Below are 13,196 nucleotides of genomic sequence, written 5' to 3' on the forward strand. Positions count from 1 at the left end.
CTGAGTTTCGTGACACTAATGCAAAACCTCTTTGTATTCTGATTTTCCTTTAACAAAGGTTCACTGCCGTGGCTAAATAACTGCCCATCTGTCATTGGAGGCCTTTGGGGAGTTGATAAAGAGGGAGCTGAGAAATCTGTTTTTCTGGGGATTTGGTGGATTTGGTGTAGTGGGTGTGTGATGGCCACCTTAGGGCACAGGCCTCTGATTTTTAAGCACTCTTGAGACTCTCCACTAAGTTGCTGCTTTACTACTGCTAGTTTGTGTGTTTACATGATTTGGTGATTTTTGGAGCATTTTTCCTGCAGTCTTGGGCTCTGCTGATATTTCTGTAATTTATAAGACTCTCATAGATGTAGGAGAAGGAGTCAAGAGCTTGACTCCATTTTATTCATCCTTTACAATTTCCCTACTCGGTAAACATTGACATTTTATTCTTTGCAGCACCAGGTTTTTTAGGTCCTTTAACTGAATGCATTAGTTTTTATTGAAAAGGGCAATTTTGAAATAAGGCTCTTTGGCTGCAAGTGATTAAATATCAATCTCATTTGATCAAAACTATTGAATTCTTTCAGCAAGATTGTATTGTATAATTTCTTAATACCTATGTGAGCCTGCTGTTTACACAGTGGTCTTTGTAGTATTTTGGGATATCTGTTACTTGTATTTTGTGCTATTTTGCTCATAGTGGTTGTTGAGCAATCATGATCACTAAATATTCAGGAATACTTGTTGCTGTTTTTGACTGTGCTCTAAACTGGCACCACCAAAAAGACTGCTCTACTTAATGAACATAAAAAGACAGGAAATATTCCAGTTCTAGCTGCTTGTATTGTCTTTCTAAATGTCATTGTTTACTCTCCTGGACTATAAAAGAAAGTTGTAAGTGATGTCAGTAGGTGGCCTTTCACATTAACACATGCTAGAACTTTACAGTTATTTATAATGTGAAATCTCTGTAACTGTATCCTCATTGCAGGAGGAACCTCAAGCCTACTTAATAAATTTAAATCCCTCTATTCCCCTTTCCCCTTTGCCCAGACATCATTCAAACACCTGTGACTGAGAAAAATATTTTTTCTGAGAGGAAGAACTCATCCTAAATCTAGCCATTGGCAGCACTGCCTGGATTCCTAGAATTTAAGAATCTTTTTGTGACTGTTTTTAGTAAAATAAATAATGGCATTGGCCACCTCACCCCTCCTTCTTTTATATTCAACAAGTAGATTTATGATCGGTTATGATTCTCTTCTTTTTCAACCAATCCTTCTTTCTTAAAGGTTTTTAATTCTCTTAATTTTCTGTGTGGAAGACAATTCTGCCTCCTACTCTAATTCAGATAAAAGTTTTAATTTATAAAACTCCTGTGGGTGTTTTAGTCTAGGCCTCACATCATTAATATTTCTGCAATTTAACTGAATACAAAGGAATTGAAGATTTGTTCATTACACTTGTTGGGGACCACTGAGAAGCAGTAACTGTGTTCCCAGGGCCTGTGGGCCAAACTCCCCCAGGAGATGGATCCAGTGCACCTTACTTGTGCCACCTGGGAGGAAAAGTATTGGAGAGAGTGGAACTCTGACTATAATCCTGAAAAGGTGTGGAAAATCAGATCAGGCTCTCACTGTTATGAATGAAGATCAACACCAAAAGAAATAAATAAACCAGTAGATATCCATAATTATATGCCCCCCCACAAATTGATATATTTTGTTTTAATGCCGTTTACATAGATAAACAAGGAAAGTGTAAAGCTACAATTTTCTTGTGCTCTCAGTCACAATTAGATTTTATCACATGGTCTGCTTACAATAAAAGCTCAATCAGAGTTTCTTGGCCTCTGTGAGCGCTACATCTTGATCTGCCCTTTGCAGAGATGGAACCTGGCCTTTTACCAGCTGCTGCTAAGAACTAAGGCATTGTTCCAATACAATCTTTTTCACAAAAACTACTGATCTTCTGCTATTTGGATGTCACTATTGATAAAAACTTAAAACATTATGGAAACAACGATTTCAACTTTTTTAATTGAGGAGGGAAAATAGAAAAGAGACTTCAGTTCTAAAGCATCCAGCTTCTCGAGCCATGTACTTTTGAAATGCTTTGTCTATTTGATACTCTTTACCATTTTTCAAAGGAAGTCTGGATTTTGACCAAAAGTGGAGTCACAAGCTTTGCTTTGGTTTTAACTGAAACATCATGTTTTTAAAAGAATACTGTATTGGTGAGGAGTACCCAGAGATTTTCTGCAGAGCAGTGATTTAACAGTGGTCGTGAGATAATATTTTGTGTTGCAGAGCTTGATATGTGCAATTTAATAATTTAAACTATAATTTACATGTGTTGTGTATGTGGTTTTTATGATATTGTCTTATTTTTCGAAATCATGCTTTGTGGTTTCAAGTATCTTGAGCTGATATTTGTACTGGGTGCGAATCTAGGAGGATGCACGATGCAAAAACTGTCATGGGTTTTCAGATATCACCCCTATTTCATTAGATTTTTTTTCCTATTTAGAAATCAAATACTATTTAGAAGTTCTTTAGGACTTATTGCCAAACTATCTTTTTGGACTCTTTTCACAGGCAGAGACCATAAAGCAAGTGAGAATTTTACATCTGATATTCCTAGATGCACTCCTTTCAGAAGATATCTAATCTTTCACTAGAGAGAAGTTTTTACAGATCTCAGTCCCTGTAGTTCCTGTTCCATTTAGAACATATCAATAAAAATTCTTTGCATTATCATCTCAATGTGTTTTATGATCTGCAAGGATGAATTTCATAGAGGTTATTCCATATTCAACATTTTTCCTTATTTTGGGAAATATGGAGTTGCATGAAATATAGATTAATACTGTTTGGCTATCTTCGACTTAGATCCCAGGTTCAACTGGTGAAAATGATGTATATTCCAATCTGTCCCTTGGTTGTTTTTGTTTAAAGAATTTGTATAGATTGAAATGCAGCTGCAAGTGTATTAGTGATTTTCTATTGCTTACTTGTCAAGATTTTTATTGTGCGGATGAAAAATAGCATTTCAAAACCTGGCAGCATATTGACAAAAACAGAAGAGCACTTTGTGTAATTCTCTTTTGAAAAACTACCTCTTTTAGAGACAGAGATTGCCTCAGCTACTTCCATTCATATGTATCTTGATCAATAGATTTATTGATAGCTTTTAGCCAAGATTTAATTCTTTTTTTCCCCTCAGTTCACCATGGTGCTCACTTTTCTGAATTAAGAAACTAGAATTAGGCTCCTATAAGCAAGACATACAATATGCAAGTGCTCTAGGTGTAAAAGGAGGCATTTGACCTTTTGTTGCTAATCTGTGACAGGTGCAGGCTATTTTCTTCCAAATGGTGTTAATTTTCATGTGCAAATCCACCCCCTGAAACCTGCATTCTATATATCCACCACAGGGGAATTGGTGGTCATCATGAGTACTGTAATGGACAGCTGAGAGGGATAATCACTGATATTTCAGCGCATTTACGCTCGCGACTCAGGCGGGTTTAGTGCACTTCTGTTTTCGCTGCTTATTAGGGAGGCTGAAGTTAGTTATTCATGGCTGGACCAAAAAAAAAAAAGTCTCTGAGAAAGTTCATGTGCCGGGAAGAGCACATTGTTACAAATTAGTTTCCTTTACCATTTCTGGCAAACTCATTACAAAGTAATCGCGCCCTGCGCTGAAGTGCACTTCCTCTGGGACCAATAACTGTAAATAAGCAGGGCTGCAAGCTGGCTGATAAGTTGTTGTTCTGAAGATAACGGTCCTTTTTAGCAGAGTGTTTGACCTTTTTCTTTATATTGCCTCAGGCTTGTCTAAGACCCTCAAGGTCTATTTTTCATCTTAAAAATTCTCTGTAGGCAAGCACAATGTGCGGTTTAAGAAGATTTTAGGATTGCTTAACATATCTATATTTTCTTTTCTAGCATTTTTATGATAATTGTTAGAATGTTTAGTAACTTTAGCTGGCATTTTCTTCAGCAGGTTTTCTTTCTTTGTGTAAAGTACACTTTTTATTGATGTAGGAAGCAATAACATTAATATTTTATGAGGACTAAGTGTGTGTTGCATGATTAATAAAATAGTATCATTGGGCTTTTTTCTGACTTTTAAAGAAACTTGAAACATGCTATTGACCCCTTTCACTGTTCATATTTTGAGAGCATTGCTCTAAACATTACTCTGTGAAGTAATTTAAGCAAATATAATTAAGAATTTCAGCTCGAATGATTAAAGGAAGCTATGTCTCCTCTTTTCTCAGTATGCTAAGAGTATTGAACAGAAATGAGACTGAAAATTGAGCGTGCCTTAAAAACAAACCCCAAGGCTAAGTGAAAGTCAGTTTATAGACATTTGGGAATTTGATTTGTTCACATCTTCCCATCAGTTTAAAAAGATCCGTGCTAATATTTCTGTAAAGTAAAATAATAATAGAAGAAAACCCCACAACTAAATCCAAAGTGTTTAGCAAAGTTCTGGCTACCCTACTAAATTACTTGTTTTAATTTTAAGAAGTAGTCAGACAGTCATTTGCATACAGATGTGCACCCAAATTATTAAAAACAAGTTGAACAAGAATTGTCTTAGAATGCCATCCAGTTCAGATTTTATTGCTCATAATGTTGTTGGGGTTTTTTTTCACTTACAGCTCTCATTAATCAGTTCATGAATCATACAGGTACCTTAAATAACATTAATATCTTGTGTTTTATAATCTTAACCCCCAAATATAGTGCTAATCACAAGATATGGAGTGATGATGCTTTGAAGAATGCTGTATGCTCTCATATATACATCTTCTGTATTTATGGAATGGAGTGGTGATGAGTTCACATGGGCATGAACTTGAAGGAAAGCAAAGCTGATGTTTCAGTAGTGTGAGAGTTTTTCTCTGATTTTAGAAGAAGGTTTCTAACCAATGAGGTTGTGAACTGACTCTCTTACTGAAATCACAAGTGACCAGACTAGCAGTGTACACAGAATCAGAACTGTGCACACGAGGGGTCATACAGTAGTTGAATCATGACTGAAAACTGTTGGTAGGTTCATTTCACAAAACTGGTGCTATCTGGCTTTCTCTTACATTTGTCACAATGTCAGCACAGAAACTGTTGGCTGCAGGTGCTGCAAGTACAGTGTATGCATTGTGGAATAGCACAGAAATTCCTGGGACAGGAGGAACTTGCTGTCTATCCACTTAATAAATTGTTTTCTCTCTTGCTATATATTGAGCAAAAAGGGCAAGAAAAAAAAAAGGAATTAAAATATATTAAAAGAATATCTGTTTAGAGGTGGTTTGCGCTTAAGAAAAAAAATGTTTATTTTCAGTGTTAAAATGTTAAAAGGGCTTAATATCTAAAGGGAATGCTGTAATCAATGTTTTAATTCCTGTTCCATAGTTTCTAATGCATGTCACTGTGGGACCTGTGGTGTTGGAATATAATTCTCATCCATTAGAATAAATGCATTTCCCATGATTACAGCACTCTGAAGGCAGGATAAAAAACTCAGTTCAGGTTTGTATTTTTTTTTTGAGATTAACATTGGGAAGTTTCAATCCGTGCTTGGACACCTAGAAATGTTTTTTGGTGGCATTATCAGTTTTCTACAAAGCATCTCTTAAAGTGAGGAGGTGTTTTGTTCCTATAGTTCTTGGCTTCTTTGTACCAAAACTGCTGTCTTGTTTAATGACATTGCTATGTGGGCTGAAATTAGGCTGACAGATTGTGAGCAAAGGCTGTGATATTACAAACAATAGTCTATTGAGCACCAGGAACTTGTTGAATTAGTTACCGGAGGCATTAGTGCTCAGTCCAGCCTCTCTAGCATCTGGAAGACAGAGAAGAAATAGTGGGCTAATGAAATGGCCAGATGACACCAAACTGCAGAGGGCTGCAGGTGACAATGGCAGCTGATGTGTGCCTGGTAAGAGGCAAAAACTAATGATAAACCAATAAACTCACAAAAGGAAAAAAAACCAGTGCATTAGGAGGGAAGGGAGTATTCAAATCAAGAGAGAAAACTATGTTGGGGTTCCTGAAGAGTCAAGCACACAGATGATTACATTTTAAGGGCTCTGCTGGATTTGAGATGGGTTTTCTAGAGCAGACTGGATGGCAGTGGCTTCAGCACACCAGCTCTTCACCATCCATGATTCCCCTGATATCAGTACAATGCTCCTGTGCTAGTTTAGGGATCCTGAGGACCCTGTAAAGCAGTTCTGAGTGGGTCTTCTGTTCCCTATCCAGTTCAGGTTAGCTTGATGCTGAAAAAGGAACTGAATGTGCAAAAGGTCAAAATCAAGGTCTCATTCTGCTCTGTTTTAATTATTCACTTAATAATCTTTTAGTTTCTTATGCCTTGCAGTACAAGTTTTTAATGGTCTTTGAACTTTAAGTATGAATTTAATTGCTTCTGTGTCCTTCTTTGGGAGTAATTCCATCAAAATTTGCACCTCTGCTCTGTGCTGCAGATAACTTAATCCATATCTGGAATTGCTGGGATTGCTGGAAGGCAATGTATATTAGTTTATTAGTTGACAGGATGGACCTAGCCCACCATCTGTGTTCATGCAGCCTGCTGCTTTAACCCTAGATAATCTGCCAGGATTCCATGCACAGCTCAGGCTGAAGTGAATTCACACACCAATCCCTGTCCAGAGAGATCTGTGACCTGTGATGCAACTGGAATCTAAACTTTTGGGATGAATACCTTGGGCTACTTAAATCCAGAAATATCCAAGGGTATATTATTATCCCAGCTATGTCATTTATGCATGAAATTTAATGAAAAATAAAAACGAAGGCACTTAATTAAAGTTATTGCAATGCAATAGTTTGGTTTTGCCATTCTTATTTACTTTGAATAATAATCTGCAGGAAATCTCAGTTTACGTTAAGATTTGAGTTCTGTTGTCAATAAGGGATGGGTCTGACCCCTGTGGCAGAACATGTACTCAGATGTGTCAGGGACTCCAGCTAAGAAACAGTGGTGGGTTGGCTTTGCCCACCCAGTGCTCTCTCACCCCCACTCCTCACCAGGACAGAGATGAAAGTGAGGTGGAAAAGCTCCTGGGTGGAGGTGTGGGCAGGGAGGGCACTCACCAGTGGGCTGCACAGGCAGAGCACTCTGCTCTGGGGAGACTCATTTACTGCCAGTTAAAATAGCTTTGCACAGTGGAAATCAAAGAGAAACTAAACCAGCACCTTCTCCCTGCCCTTCCCTCTTTCCCAGGATCATCTTCCCCACACAAGGACCTGTGCAAGGGGTGAGGGCTGATCCTTCCTTGCTCTCCTGCTCCACCCTGGGTCTTTTCCCTTCCCAGGGCTGCAGTCCTGTCAGGAGCACCTGCTCCAGCCTGGGTCCTCTGAGGTCAGTGCTCCTCCAGGAGACACCAACCTGCTCCATCCTGGGTCCTTTGTGGGTCACTGCTCCTCCAGGGGACACCAACCTGCTCCAGCCTGGGTCCTTTGTGGGTCACTGCTCCTCCAGGGGACACCAACCTGCTCCAGCCTGGGTCCTTTGTGGGTCGCTGCTCCTCCAGGGGACACCAACCTGCTCCAGCCTGGGTCCTTTGTGGGTCACTGCTCCTCCAGGGGACACTCACCTGCTCCAGCCTTTCCCCACAGGACACAGGGTTCTCTGTCCTGGCTCCCAGAGCATCCCCTTCCCTCCTCCTCCTCCTCAGTTCTCCTCAGGCTCCCTCGCCCCTCTGCCTGTGCAGGATTTTGGCTTTCACTGGACACATTTTCACCACCTGGGCTGAGGGGCTGGGCTGGCCATGGGTGAGGCTTTCTGGAGCCATCTGGGAGTGTCAGGAGCAGGCTGGCAGTGGCAGGGGCAGCACAGCCTCCCCAAGAGCCAGGCCTGCAGCCCACTGCTGGCACCTGGACACCCAACACGGCAGGTGACATTATTTGTGTTTGGCTGAGGCATTCTGGCTTTGCAATAGAGCTGTTTTTTCAAATATTTCCAATGCCAAGTGTCTCCTTGAGGCAAGCCCTCAGGAACAGATTGAGAGCGTGGAGCAGGTCTCTGCAGAGGGAAGCAGTGGAGAGAATTTTCTTCTGAAAAGAAGGATGTGGGTAGGAAAGTAGAGGATAACATTAAAAATAGAGAAGATTAAGCGTGTTCCGTTAGTAAAGCCAGAAACAATTCAGGATGAGGTAGAAATCCTGGAACTGTATTGATAAACAGAATTAAAATGTCTTTTTCCCTCTTCTTTTCCAGCCCAGAGCAGCAGATCAGCTGAATTTTGCTGCTCATGCTGGTATTGAGCAATGTATTGCCAGAGAACAGTCCTATTGACTGCAGTGGGACTTGCTGAAGAGGGAATAATTTAGCTCAAATAACTTTATAAATACACATTAGAACCCAACAGTATATTTCCAACCCAAGAAGATATATCTAACCCCAGAAATATATCTGAAACCACAAACACAGGTTTTCAGTGCTACTTTTAAAAAAGAAATATAATTTAGCATGTGAGCTAAAACGTGGCCCTGTCTTACAAGATGAGATGGGTTTTGGATTGGATCAGGAAAATGTAAAGTCTTATTTTTGTAGTGTATAAATGAAATGGACAGTCTAAACCCTGTCTCTAAAAATCTTGGCACACTTCAAAGGAAAAATGCCATTTTAGCAATTTGAAAGCACTTAGTGGGTTTTTCCAGTGCTGAACTTCATTTCTATAGCCGGTGTGGTTGCCTGCTGAATAATGCCATAGGGGACAATGTAGCTCTGACTATATCTAAAAATACTATTCCATGAAATTCACTGGGAACAAGCTGAAGCAAAATCTCATTTGTGTTTTTGGAAGGAACTGATAGTGGTTGTAAATGGTGAAGGAAAAGGATTGAGATGGTTTTTGAATCACAGAAGAGGTGAAGGCTGGACCATCTGTGGGGAGAGAGGGATGCTTAGAGCAACAGCCAGAGGGGCCAGGCAGAAATCTGGGGACTCTTTAGTGTCACAGGGACTTGAACATGAGCAACAATTGGAAGGAAAGAAATCCTAACAGGTGGGGACTAAAAGATGTGCAGAGACATCATTAGAAAAGTGAAAAAAAGAAAAAAAGAAACAATGGAAAGGATGTTAGAGCACATAATTGGAATATTCAGATAAGAGGAGACAAAAGGTCAATTTGATGGAATAATAAAAATCTGTGTTGTCTTCTTTTTGGTGTATTCATATGCAAGTAGCTTACTGCTATATCTTTTTTTTATGACTACAGTGAAGCCTTTAACAATAATTCTGAACTACCTTTAAAAACTAATTCTGAACTGTTGTAAGTCCTATTTTACTTGTATATTTTAACCAATGGAAGTAGAAGTTTTAAAACCTTTTCTCAGTGTTGTTTCTGGAGAGTTGATCAGCCATTCATTAAAACTCATCCTGTTTCATCTGTTCTTGGCAGGGAACCTTGGCCGGGTGGATCACGTCACAGAGTTTGAGTATGACCTCTTCATCAGGCCAGACACCTGCAACCCACGCTTCCGAGTCTGGTTCAACTTCACTGTGGAAAACGTGAAGGAATCACAGGTAAGTGATAATAGATTAGATAGTATGATGCCTTCAAAAACTGCTTACTCCAGAATATGTTTACTTTAACAGAAAAGATGACTCCCTGGGTTTACAACTAAAAATTGCTTTAAAATGTATCTCTGTTCTTTGACTCTTTTATAACCAAAAGCAGGTATCAGCAGGAGTGGGCATGACCGTGCTTTTCAGCTATCCAAGACAGGAGGTAATTGCAAAGGCAGTGTAATTTTTGCTAACTAACAGAACTGGTATTAACAATGGCTGCCACGTATTTGTGCTTTTGCATTCTAACCAAATATGTGTGTTAATATAGGAAAAAGAAGTCCATCATAGCTGTTCAAATATTATCACTCAAGCCTTCATTTATTACCTGTAGAACAATGGGGTAGCTGTGCAAACAGGCATTTCCCCAGTGACTTGTAGCAGAGGAGTTGCTTGCCAACGTGTCCCTTGTGAAAGAGGAGTTTAAATGTGAAGCAAATTGATAGGCAACTGTTTCACTTACTTTTAAATAATGTTTTTTGCAGTAAAGATGCCCCTTGAGAAAGAAACATTCTTGCTCTATTTTAACACTTGTAAAAGTTATATACTAACTTTCACATTGAAAAATAATAATAAAAAAAAGTTCATTTCGCTTTTCACATGTGCCTTGAATTTTGTTCTGGTGGCCTGCCTTAGTTTATCAGAATCAGTCTGTCATTTTTACTTAATGGAAATAAAGCATATTTAGTAAGAGAAAAAACTGCAGAAGCTTGATAGTTGTATTCCTCCGAGACTAATATCTTAATATCCAGCACTGTATCATTCCTGTTACAACTGGAAATCATGAAATTGTTTATCTATCGTCCTGGAGCCTGATACTTTATCAGACAGACCCTTTCCCCTGCTGTGCCTTACTCAACTATGATCAAATTATATAGTCATGAGATGAATGGGAATCTGTCTCAAGGAGGCAAAGAGATCGGGTAGAAAGATACAATATATATCTAGTGCTTACAGGATATTTGTTTTCATGGCTGTCTACATGAAAGAGAATGGTTCCACTATTAAGTTTGACTTGTGAGGTCTGTTTTTATAATGTGTCCTCCTATAATCTTTTTCTCATCTCTCCAATTTCCGTTAAAATGAGACCTGCCTGGACATAATCTACTCTGGAACCTTTTTTTAGGTCTTTGTACTACAGGCCATGGGCAGCATTAGTCATTGCAGCTCAGCTATATTAAATGAAAGATAGAAGTTGCTACATCAAACATACTGTGTAATTTGTTTTCTGCATTTTGATTATTTTATGTTTTACTAGAAAACAGTAACAAGGAAGCCCAGACTATTCAATATTGCTTCAAAATGTTGCACTAATACAAATAGAGAGGACCTTTGATCACATTATGTATAAAAGTAGATATTTTAATAGCTCTCTCTAAATCATTACCTGGATAATATTGTATTTATTTTTGATATATCATATAAGTAACATGTGAAGAAGGCACATCAGTACATTTATATATATTGGTCTGGTTTCAGCCTTTTGGATAAGGACACACAAAGAGTAGCTACTTTTGTTTTTTGTATTGCCTATTAGTGCAGAATTTTCTGTTATTAATCTAATGATAAATGAAAAGAAAGACCAATTAGACATTCCAGCTAATCTTACCATCCATCCATTATTCTATAAGAAAACAAGCAGGTTCTTTGCTTTCTTCTGCTTTTAATTTTCTTAAGTCATGGAGCTTCCATTTCCTATGTCTCAAAACTGTTTTATAGACTCTCACTTTCAGTGTTGCTTGATTTTTAACCTAAAGCTTTCCTTTATTTAATCCCACAATTCCCAGTTGCAATTCTGCTTAGTAATAACTCCTCTTGGAACAAATAAATCCTCATCATCCCTGACTAACATTTATATTTCCGTGAATTATAGCATTCCTCATCATTTGTGTGTCAACCTAGCTATCATGTTTGGTTCTTTCAGCCCTATATCCAATAGGCCACTTTACCTTTTAAGTATTTTTCCCCTTTGGGGCCTTTGGACTTCCATCATAAGTGAATCTTTCAGTCCTTTGATAATTAGCCCAGTTTCTCAAGGAAGTAAAGCTTATATGATCACAGTGTCTACTTGCTAGCCTAGGTGTTTGTAAGGCTGCTGATCCCTCTCCTCTCTTTTCTCCTTCAATAGCTTCTTAACTCTTGGCCAGTTTCAGCATCACTGGACAGGAATTCCTGTAAGTTTTGGGAAAACAGGCTGACAGATGGGCAAGAGACCCATTAGTGTTCCCACTGGCAGACAGGCTATAGTATGAGATCATTTCTTATTAAACATCAGAGAATCCACAGAGGAGATGAATGGGAGAAAGTACTCATTGGAATTTGCATTTTTAAGATACCAGAGAATCCAACCATGAAATCCAAATCCATAGCATTTAGTAAATTTGCTTCTTGCAGAACTTGTTTTTATTATTATTCTTCCTCTTCCAGTTCTTTCAGTATTTTCTTTCCAGTGCGGAACTAAAATTTAATGGATAATTCTGACTATGCTAATCCCAATTTACAGAGAAGGGGCTCGAGTCTCTTTGCTCTGTTACTGCCTCACTGTAGACAGCTGGAAATTGCAGCAGCCTTTTGTTGCTGTATCACTATGGAAACTCAGGCCTAATTAGTTTTTCCCTATCATACAGAAGTCTTTTTTAGAGTGATTGCTTCCTTGCTCCTGTTACGTATGTCTGAGGTTACTGTTGTGCTTCATAGGTAATAGAGCTAAGCTCTGTGCCATGCCAGTGACATCCTAATATTTCCAGAATTATTTTTAGAATTTTATTATAAACTTGGTTTATTTGATGTTCACTTCCTGATGTTGAAGTAGAACCAGCAGAATTTTTTTTTAATTTGGAAGTTGGTAAATTAATTTCTTCCTTCTTATGATTTGGGCTTCTACATCAGACATTTTTTGTTGTCAGTTTTATTTGTACTTTTTTAACAAGGAAAAAAAGATTAAAAAAAAAAAAGCCAATGCCTTATATTTATGGGAGGAAATGAGCCATCATGTAAGATACCTGCAAGATGTGAAATTTGGTCTTTTGGTCTCCTTACATGGTTTCTGACTTGGTACTCAGTTGGTCTGAAAAGATGTGAGCTTTGATTCTTTTTTGTTGCTTGTTTGGTGAATTCAATTAACACCAACACTGGAAAAGAAATAAAAGAAACTGATATGTTATTTGTAAGGAAAACACACAGACTTTTATGATTTACACATATCCATGAAAGGGAGAGTGAAGGAAATAGGATTTGCTGTGGAACACATGGTCTCATGGGCAAAGCCTCCAATTTCTCTAATTATATACGTGTCACAGGCTGCTCTCTATTCCTGATAATGCTCTTTACTGGGCAGGGGTTGCTTCCTATTCACTTCAGCCATGGCCCTTCAAACACCAGCCACGATTTTGCTAAATTTCTTCTCTGCGCAGTCGGAAATTGGATGAACAAATTTCATCTCCCAATTGCATTTCAAGTATTTTAAATACACAGTGCTTCAGGTGCAAGATTACCTCTGAGCTAGAATGGCTTTAATGCTATTACTAGCAACAGTGATTCATTTGAGCTTTTTGAGGAAAAAAAAGAAATGTGTGTGTGTGTGATAAATTATAAAAAATATG

General features: G+C 38.4%; 1 protein-coding gene across 1 annotated transcript in view; it reads left to right on the forward strand.

The window, feature by feature from the left end:
• Window positions 1-13,196, forward strand: part of AGBL4 (AGBL carboxypeptidase 4) — an 856,716-nt gene that overhangs the window by 36,936 nt on the left and 806,584 nt on the right. The window contains exon 3 of the mRNA XM_050977508.1: window positions 9,428-9,552. Within this exon, the coding sequence (XP_050833465.1) occupies window positions 9,428-9,552 (125 nt within the window). The remainder of the gene's footprint in view (window positions 1-9,427; window positions 9,553-13,196) is intronic.

This window comes from Serinus canaria, chromosome 8 (assembly GCF_022539315.1).
Source record: "Serinus canaria isolate serCan28SL12 chromosome 8, serCan2020, whole genome shotgun sequence".
Classification (NCBI taxonomy): domain Eukaryota; kingdom Metazoa; phylum Chordata; class Aves; order Passeriformes; family Fringillidae; genus Serinus; species Serinus canaria.